At 39.9% G+C, this 10,344-nt stretch overlaps 1 protein-coding gene across 1 annotated transcript; it reads left to right on the plus strand.

Annotated features, from left to right (window-relative positions):
- Positions 1 to 2,022: 2,022 nt before the first annotated feature.
- Positions 2,023 to 10,098, plus strand: LOC109477982. The gene is made up of 4 exons (XM_019779434.1): positions 2,023 to 2,085; positions 5,541 to 5,605; positions 9,435 to 9,586; positions 9,947 to 10,098. The coding sequence occupies exons 1-4, from the start codon at positions 2,023 to 2,025 to the stop codon at positions 10,096 to 10,098; spliced, it is 432 nt and encodes a 143-aa protein (XP_019634993.1).
- Positions 10,099 to 10,344: the final 246 nt, after the last annotated feature.

The raw sequence follows: 10,344 nt of genomic DNA on the forward strand, positions 1-10,344 counted from the left end.
GGCTCTTCAGTTGGCAGGTGACCCGGCCAATTGACCCGGATGTGCTTGACAAGTCTACCGGAACAAAGCACCCTGGGTACTTGAGAACAAAACACTAACGAAGAGGCTTTTAGAGTGGGACGAATCAACAGGCACAAAAACGTGACCAATCATATTCTTTATTTCGATGAAGGTTAGACGTCCAGGTAATACGATACGCCAAAAAGCAGTTACTCAAGCAACTGGATATGATTTTAGAAACGGTCAGACGTTTCAGATAGTATCCAGTCACTGACGAAAGCTAGTGGATGCTATCTGAAATGTCTGACCGTTTCTAAAATCATATCCAGTTGCTTGAGTAACTGCTTTTTAGTGAAATATTATTCATTCACTGATGTAATTAAGTATCTAATATTTGGGGTGGAACCTTGATCGAAAAGCGTCATTAAAAAGAATGCAATAAAATTTTCAGTTTAACGTCACATGGTATAATTTGCTCCAAAAGTATCTTTTAAAAAGAAAAAAAAATAACAGTGCTTTAAAACTAGTCATTCAAACAAAGAGAGAATTAAGTATATAGTTTCATGTGGAGAACACATATAAACTCTTTTGTAGACTAGATTAGTTCAGGCATCAAATAGATTTACAGTATCAAAGCGGCCAGCGTTTTGCTAACAATCACACTGACTGGTCGTGCCAACCGGTCCCTGACCGTTGTTAGGTTACTAGAACCAACATCGGAATTTGATTAGGCTTGCAAGGAGCTTTGACTTCTCAATGCGGTTTCTAAGGCACAAAAGCCTACATTGTGAGGTTGGTCACAATGGGCGTAAGGTTTAGTATGTTAAGGTCTACACTGTGAGAAAGTATATAGCTTTGTACTTTGTCTATCATTACTGTTACAGTAGAAACTTTGTCACCAGTCTCTGTTGTAGAGCTGTAACGTTAGGCTTGTTTTTTTTTTTGGCATTGAAAATGTCTATTCCCGCCTGACTAACTAAAACCACATCTATGATTTTGCCTACTATCTCAAAGGGGCTCAGGCAGAATTGTCTTGGGGAAATGTTGGGCCTATATATAGCTTTAAGGCCGAAAAGTTGTCATGTTTAGTCCCTGGTACCGTGAGTTTGGATATTAGGATGTTACATTGCTGATTATCAGAAATGCGTGGTTCAAAACTTCAAATCAATATACCGCATCAAAATACACAGTCACACTTCAGGGGTTAGACAAAGAAATAGCCCCTCTGTTCTGACTATTTGACATGTTTTTAATGAAGTATTTGCAAACGTCAAATACTCGTCATCCGCTACACTTAGGGAAGTCGGTGACAGGAAGTTCCTTCTTAGAATTCCGGAAATGACGCCAATATCAAATATTTGATCGTGTAAAGCACTTGAAGTAAGGGAAGTTGAAAACAATCATATAGTTTGAATAGTGAATATGACGTTTACGTTCGTGTTTTCAAATACTTGAAGACCTTTACTGGGAAACCTACGAAATATTAGAAGTTAAAAATATGAGATGTCCCTTCCTCTGATTTCTAGAAAAACATTTACCAGACATTCTTAGTAATTACACACTAATCCTTTTGAAAACAATATTATGAGGCAAAACACCGTAGAACTTTTAATGTCAAAATGATAATACAGACATAGCATGGGATTTAAGAGAAAGACAGTAGTAATCGAGGCTGCTATATTTTCACTTAAATTTTGAAATATCAGTTCAATACCAACTCCTAAGCTCGTATAGACCGCAACGCCAAGCATATTTTTTCAACAGCGCCAAATTTCTTCTCTTTTTATGCTTGGTTGCAGATACAAGAGCGACTTAGTCTAGTACTTGTGGTGTAGACGCGTCTCTCTTTAATTCCCCACTTGAATATAGTGTTACTATAACACGCCTTTACACAAAGCCGTCCTGCAAACAAGCCATGGAAACATGGCGGCTCGATTACCGCCTGTCGCGCTCTGATTGGTCAAAACCAGTCGACCAATATTGGCACAGGTCGAGCGAGAAGGAAACGGAACAAAAGTCAAAATGGCGGACTTCTTCTCACAGGTGTTGGTCGCGCATTCTGTTCTACTTTTCTCATTTCTACAGGTACGTGTTCATTTTTATGCACAGAAATTCTCCCAAATAGATAGATACAGGTTGTATACGTAGAAAAGTGTGGAAAATATAGCTTATAGAGTGGCGATTGTGACATAATCTTGCCTAATTTCAGACACCAAGTTGTGTAAAGGTGCTATGAAAACAATTAAGAATACCGTACCATGTCGTAACATTGTGTAACGGCGTACCTGGGTACGTATCAGGTTTAAGGTGTACGTGCGGACACTCCCGTATCAGACGATCTATGTATGTGTGTACCTTAAAACCTACTTTGATCGACCCTTGTATCTGAAGATCTGTAGCTGTCAACTATCTTGTGTGTTAGAAAGTTTTGCTGTCTGTGACTCCACAACAAAGTAGTTAAAACGTCTACTCTATTGTACCGTGAAGGTCAATGTCCGAAATGTCAAACTGGCTGTCATCTTGTTTGGGTGAACCTTGCGACCTGTTCTTGAAGATATCCCAGCAACATAGGCCAAGTACTTGCACAAACACTGTACCAAGTACGCCTATACATATATACCTTTACACAAGTTAGAACAACGTTTCCCAGGTCTACAGTATATCTATGCCTATACTGAACGTTGTTTAACAATATCTTTAGGGTTAAGAAACTACCAATACAAGTCACTGAGCGATCAGTATCTTTGCAGACTTTGGTTTTTAGAAATGACTGTAAACAATCGGTGATTAACGACATTGTTTGCATAACTTTTCCTTCCCCGATAAAACTTGTTCGACCGGTTTGTGGGCAGTTACTAGTACTCAGAGATTAAGCTGTGATAGGTGTACTTTCTAAGCATGACCAGTAAACTAGATTCAAATTTTAGGGATCTTAGACCCATTCCGAAACAAGAAAAACTTGACGTTGCGAAGTACTCAACTGTCTAATGCTTATGCCGCAGCCCATTGCTAAGTCGTTTGCAAAGTTGTCCACTAGAGTAGAGACAGGAACAAGTGTCCTTTCTAGACGTGGCAAGTAAACTAGAGAAAACTCATTTAAGTTGTGAAATATTCAACTGTTTTGGTTATGCCGCTGTCAGATCATTGTTTAATTCGTTTCCAGAGTTGTCCACAAACCATGTACACACATACACGCCCTTAAAACCTCTGTGAATGCCTTATTGATGATCGTGTGACCGAGTCTAATCCAGTGGCAAACATTTGGAGATAATTACGTTTTCTTGAGCTGAGGTTTTGAGCCTCCATGTTGTATGACGTCAATGGTTATAGTCCGTGACTGTTACCTTGTCAGACTGTCACCCAAACCACCCCCTCCCCCATTAAAATGTCACCTTTTCAGGACCCTGTCACATACAGATTCTTTATTGACTTTCGTATGGTCTACTACGACTAAGATCAAACATAGCTAACCACATGCTAAAGTCCTATACATGATTGTACTCACAGAATATAGATATGCAGCAAACTACTTACAGAATATATGTCAGTGGCAACATATGTTTGACTATTCCCACGATCGCAAACTGAATGCATTGTAGGGATAGTTCTGCCGTTGTAGTCGTGAATGTATCCTAAAATTCAATGGTTAAAGTCCGTGACTGTTACCTTGCCCACGGAGGTCGAAAAACACCTCCGTAACTTGTCAACTTGTCACCCACCTGCCCATTTAACTGTGACCTTTCTAGGGACCCCGTCACATTTAGATTCTTAACTGACTCCACAAAAGTACAGGGAGTTTTGCATGGTCTACTACAACTAAAATCGAACAATGCTAAACACATTCATGGATAAACTAGATAAAGTCATCCTACTTATAGAATATATGTATACGGCAATCTACTTGAACTACAGAATATATGTAGGTGGCAACATTAGATGTTTGACTTATAATTCTTTAACATCCATGACTCATGGTCAGTCCCATGATCGCAAACAGGATGCTTTCTAGAAATAGCAGTCGTGCATGTATCCTAAAATTCAGATGTTTTGTTATAAAAAATGCTGTCTCATATCCCTGTCGACTGCTTGATTGTCGACTGAATGCTTTTTTGGGAAAGTAGTCGTGCATGTATCCTAAAATTCAGACGTTTTGTTACGAAAAATGCTGTCTCATCATCCCTATCGGCTGCTTGATACTAATATTTGAAAATTCTAAGGCATGCAAAACGGTCACACACAATGTATGACTCATGGTTCGTCCTGCGATCGAAATCTGACGGCATTCTAGGTATAGCAGTCGTGCATGTATCCTAAAATTCAGATGTTTTGTTACAAAAAATGCTGTCTCATCCTTGTTCTGTCACAACCTACTAGTATTTGAAAATTCTAAGGAGTGTATATGTCCAATATGACTCATGGTTGTAATAGTATCCCACACAGCGTTATGGTATGTCGTTAGATATACATTTGTACGTAAGAAGACTTCTTTTCAAAGTGTATTTTGCAGTGAAACTGACATTAGCAATTCTTGTTGTCTCCCAACAGAGTGTTCTTGGAGGTGAATATTGTCCCAGAGAGGATGGAACATAGTAAGTATTTTACTTTTACATCTATGCTGTTCATGTACAATCCATGTCATAAATTAGTTGACTTCAACAGTTTGTTTTAGATTTTTACCTCTGTGTACAGAGAAACTGTTTGGGTTGTGTTTGTATGTGTGTGTTCACTGGTGTCACATTAATGAACACAACGAGAAATGCACACAAAAAACTCTAAATATTTCACGTAGATATGAAATCTCCAATGCTGCCGCCTATATTATAAGAAGGCTTTTTAGTACACATTGTTTTCAAGATACTTGAAAGTAAACATATGTATCTTATGTTTTTCAGTTGTTCTGGGTTCTGTTGTGGATCACGCGATAGACAGTGTTGTGCTTCCTTCATCTCAAGTTACTGGTATTTTTGGTAAGTACCGCTACCAACAATTAATGTTGTACCTTAACATACACTACAATTTAAGTACAAAGCCTTTGCCAAGCTGCATTATTGAGAAAATAAGTAGCTGGTAACGGCACGACACAATGTAGTGGTATACCGTAGGTGCACGCAGGTTTGAATTAACGTAAAATTTATTTAAGAATTGTGATTATTTGTGAATCATGATCGGAATGAGAGGTGAAATTGTGTGAGTATTTTGTTATTCTGTTATTGTTGTTATTTGTCATTCTGTATCGTAAGTGGTATCGTAATATTGTACAGTCTGTTATTCGTGCTTTGTATACCCAGCATTGCCTGAAAAACAGGTTGTTATATACCTGAGCGTTACTGCTGGTGAGATGATAAACTTAACTGAAACGAGAGAACTACTCTTCAGGGTGTTTGAACTTTGAGAAGTTCTTTTAGCAGGTCTTGCTATAAAGAACAGAATAGCTAAATAGTTGCTCAAAAGATGATACTAGCATCATATATGGGGGGATTTTATGTATACATTGTGTTCTATATCATAATTGTAATGATTATAACTCTGTCTCCCCCCAGGTTCTGTTTGATTGGTTTCTTCCTGATGATGTTGATCGGAGTGATGTACGCCTGCTGCCGGCAGAGTAAGAACAGACAGACGGTCAGTACCACTGGCTCCAGCGGGGGTGGGCAGCACTACCCAGGCAGGACAAGGCAGGACGGAGTCGGTGGGTAGAATCTTACATTTATACTTCATGGTACGGAATAATTGTTTTAGGTGGATGGAAAAAAATGTACGACAAATGCGATAGCAGCACATGAACAAATGATGAATTTACGATACTTTTAAAGTTCCCCTTTCCCTTTTCCCATTTGTTTTGAAAAGGAAAGAAGGAAAAAATGTTTTGCTCTATTTTTTTCTTCTTCCACTCCAAACACATAACGTCAATGACCTGTACCAGACGTCTGTCACCATGGTAACTGGTGCTATAGCAAACTCCCTGTGGTGTTGGATTACCGTAGCAAGTGATGGAGGGGATGTAGATGAATGTGCACTCTTTTGAGTAAAGATAAACGGAAAAGTAGTTTGTTAGGCTATACCACAAGAAGGTTAACATTGTATGGATTGGCTTTTGTAAATTAATGTTACCTTTTATATATCTTTTATATATATATATATTTCTCCTGTTCCAGGTTACTCCTGCCACAGAGGAGAAGTGACGTTGCCTCCCCCGTACCTGTTCGGCCCGGCCCCTCCGGTGAAGCCGCCGCCCTACTCCGCGTCGGACCCTCCGCCTCCATACAGCTCTGTCGGCGACATCCCCACCGTCAGCGGCTCCGCTGGAATAGTCAACAACAGTTATGTTCACCAGCAGTGACGACGTCTACAATTTACATCAACAATGTACGTGAAACGTAGCCTCTACCAGGCTTCGAGGAGGCGGCTGGAAAGAGTAGAAATTAGCCAAAAGCGAGATAAGTTGGTCCACAACATTTTCAAGGCCGCATCCGGAAATATACTCTCCAGCGGACCAACTCCCTCGGCATGTTATCTCTCTATTTAGTCAACTTCTTAACTCTTTCCAGCCGCCTCCCGAAGCCTGATAGAGGCTACGTTTTACGTACACCAGTACTGTTGACGCCACCTTACTCCGCCTCGGACCCCCCACCTCCCTACAGCTCTGTCGGCGACATCCCGACCGTCAGCGGCTCCGCTGGAATAGTCAACAACAGTTATGTGCACCAGCAGTGACGACGTCAATAACTTACGTACATAGTAAAACGTTGAACTTTATTTCAACACACAATTTACACAGAGATCAAATTTTCAGCGACCACATCAGAACAATTAATGACCAATCACTTCACGACGTGATCTCGCGAGAGTTACGGTTACAAAGTTAACATGATTACTACCAACACAGATGAACGTTCATGATAACTTACATACATCATTATTGTTGACGTATTGCAAAGATAGATATGACACATGCCAACAAGTTATGTGCATCATCACTGTTGACGTAGTCAAGAATAGCTATGTACAGAAGGGTGAAGTATGCCAACAAGTTATGCGTTATCAATAAGTGATAACGTGGTTAATATCGGTTGTTACCACTCAGAGTGATGAAGTTACTTGTAAGGGGCCAAATTACCCACGTGAATTGTGACGCAGTGAAATGAATGTGTACATTGTGATTATGTATATACACTTTACACAAATTCTGTACAAACATTTTGACCTTGTATAAAACGAAATCATATCTTGTTATTCATAATGTAATACAACTAATACCATGATGTTGTGCCAACTTCTTTGTTCACAATTTGTTGAAAGACCAAATGATATAACTGCTTCTCACGGATTTTTTCTAGTGCCTACACTGTCTTTTAGCTGCCAAATTGTAAATATTTTCCATAAGAAAATGACATTTTTTGATTCAACAATTTGACTCTCATTTGTTCATATTTTCTAAATACAGATTTTTATATTGCTTGATATATGCTTGTAAATATGTGACACCCAATGTATAAAGAAAGCTCACATGTTTGTGCTTGAAAATAAAATGCTAAATTGTAAGTATTGAAAAAAAAAGTATGACAGTCTGTTCACTGCCCCCAGTATAATCGCCCTTCGGCGAAATACTCCTGACCACGTTGGATACAAGAAAGTGTTCTGAAGTCCCTCATCAGTAACTTTCAGTAAGTATACTTTAAACTTTCCGAAAGGTTGAACCAAATTACGCAAGCTTTCAGGTGCATATAGTACTGACCTCGCTACCTTCGACATGCCATCTTGCGGATTTCTGTAAAATATCATCCCCTACTTCACTGTATGTGTCTTTGTGTCCTTTGTTAATCTCCAAGCAGATCTTTCGGTGGTCGCAAAAGGCAGTATCATACTAGCCAAACTGTATCCATTGGCCAGACAGTATCCATACTGCTTTGCCACCGTAGGATCTGCTTGGAGATTATGTCTTTGTAATCTCCAAGCAAATTCTCTGAGGCAAGGGATAGCCTCTACCAGGCTTCGGGAGGCGGCTGGAAAGAGTAGAAATCGGCCAAATAGAGAGATAGCATGCCAGGGGAGTTGGTCTGCTGGAGAGTACAGTTTGCCGCCTCCCGAAGCCTGGTAGAGGCTAGCAAGGTGAGACTATTGGCGGCCTGTAACCAGTTAGCCCCTGTCTAAGACTAATGCTTGTGAGGCTCGGAAACTGAAACAAAATGATGAACAACTCCTATTGACATTTGAAATGAGATGTTTGCAGGCTATTCTGAATGTCTGTAGGAGAGATCACATTAGAAACGAGGAAATTCGAGCTGTAATGGTTGTGGAGAATACAATTATTGAGGATATCCATAAACAAAGGCAGAGGTGGTTTGGTCACGTTCAGAGAAGACCCCCAGACTCTTTTGTATACGGGACCTACCATCAGGACTTTGAAAACCCTAGGCATAGAGGAAGATCCCCCAAAAAATGGCGGGACCAAATGGTATATGACACTGCATGGTCCCTCAAGGTTGAAGAACAAAAGGCTAAGGACCGTGCTGCCTGGAGGGAAACAAATGAAGAGGCAGCAAGGGGACAGCTCTGGCCTAAGCATTTAGGCAGGTAGGAAAGATTAGTGTCCTTGTACGTGTCTACAGACTGATCGGTTTAGCGAGGCGGAATGCAGGGATGCACCAAAGACTGGACACAATTGATATAGGTCAGCTGGGATAGCACATCATCACAACCGAAGGACATAGGGAGAACAGCATATATAAGTATTCTTAAGTGTAATATGAACATGGGGGCAAGAGTGTCACAAGAAGACATTACTAATAACAAAAGATACGCAAAGACGTTTGCGTGGAGAAAGGTCTGTGCAACGTGGGATAAACTGAAAGAACTGCAGTGTTGACTTGAAAAACGATGTCACTTTCGCCTCTACCCCCCCCCCCAAGTAGACCCTAAATGGTACGTACCTGACTCCCTGACTAAGTTTAGAACGAGACATTGCTTTAACATTGCTTGCGACCACATATCTAACATGTAGCATCATACACTATAGAGGGATCCCTTCAAAATCTTAAACTTGTCTAGAGTGGATGGAGAAGAGGTCTACAAAGGTTTGGATACAGACGTTCAGAAACTATGTAGCAGAAAGAGACCAAATGTTTATTTGGATGTCACTGGCCACCCGGATAACCTGGATATGCAGGCAATACCTTGGTATTTCTGGTGAGCTTTTTGTTTAATTGTTAGAGAGAGTACGCTAAGAGAAAAGGGTCTACGGTCCTACATGTGTGGACATGGTATCATGTCACAGTGTTGCACTTGTTATCATCGTTTATGTTCGTGTTTGCATGGTACTGAGATATCAGGTTTTTAACATCTACCTGTATATTGACACCCTACCAATAGATACAAAAGAAAATTGTAGAATATATACGTGAAACGATTTTATGTTTTTCTTTATCTATTTCTAGGTTTGGACTGTCTCTTGGTCTAGTTCTGATTGGAGTCATCGTCCTCTACTGTCGACATAGGAAAATAAAGACAACACATCCGACAAATTCCCGAGCAGCAGTCTACGCTGTCGGTATATCTTTTACGGAGCCACTGACAAAGGAAACATTCGGTGAGGTTTTTTTTTTTTCATTTTTGTTTAATATCTGTTCTATTACGCATGGTGGCCTAACTCAGCGTAATAGCACTGCTTTACAATGGGGGTCATGGAAGACATACATAACAGTAACATGTAACAAATAGTATATAGAAATACAAACGCAAATTTAACAAAGCCATCATCCACCCATTGGTGTAAGTATTGCCGTCAAAATCGTCTGTCATCTGACACAATCCTACTGGTTCGGTTACTTTTTGAAAATTATGGTTAAGTGCTGATATTGGATTCTTAAGTTTATTTTACAAATAGACGTGAAAATATAGAAAGCACAATTGCTTTATTACTTACAAATACGCTCTGTCTTTTTTGTAGTTCACTTCAGCGAAGCGGAAACTCGCACAGTGCTCATACCGAGCGTCATCTTCCCCTGCCATGACACCTACAACTCGCCAGGTGGCGCAACTGCATTTGACAGCACTGGATACAATGGAAAGAAGTCGAGCTCCAAGATTACCAGACTTTGAGTGATGTGATTCTATATATCTGCAATGTTTTGATCAGGAGTTTTGGATACTTCAATACTTATGGATATGTCTATTGATTAATCTGTTACAAATTATTTTGTAAAAATAATTGTATTAGTAACATTATATCTTTCTATGGTGACAACATGCAATGTAAATATGCCCGCTTTTACGGATATGATTTTGAAAACGTCAGACGTTTCAGCTAGTATCCACTAGCTTTCGTCAGTGACTGAGAGACCAGAG

Source organism: Branchiostoma belcheri, unplaced genomic scaffold, assembly GCF_001625305.1.
Source record: "Branchiostoma belcheri isolate BF01 breed outbred unplaced genomic scaffold, Haploidv18h27 scaffold42, whole genome shotgun sequence".
Classification (NCBI taxonomy): Eukaryota; Metazoa; Chordata; class Leptocardii; order Amphioxiformes; family Branchiostomatidae; genus Branchiostoma; species Branchiostoma belcheri.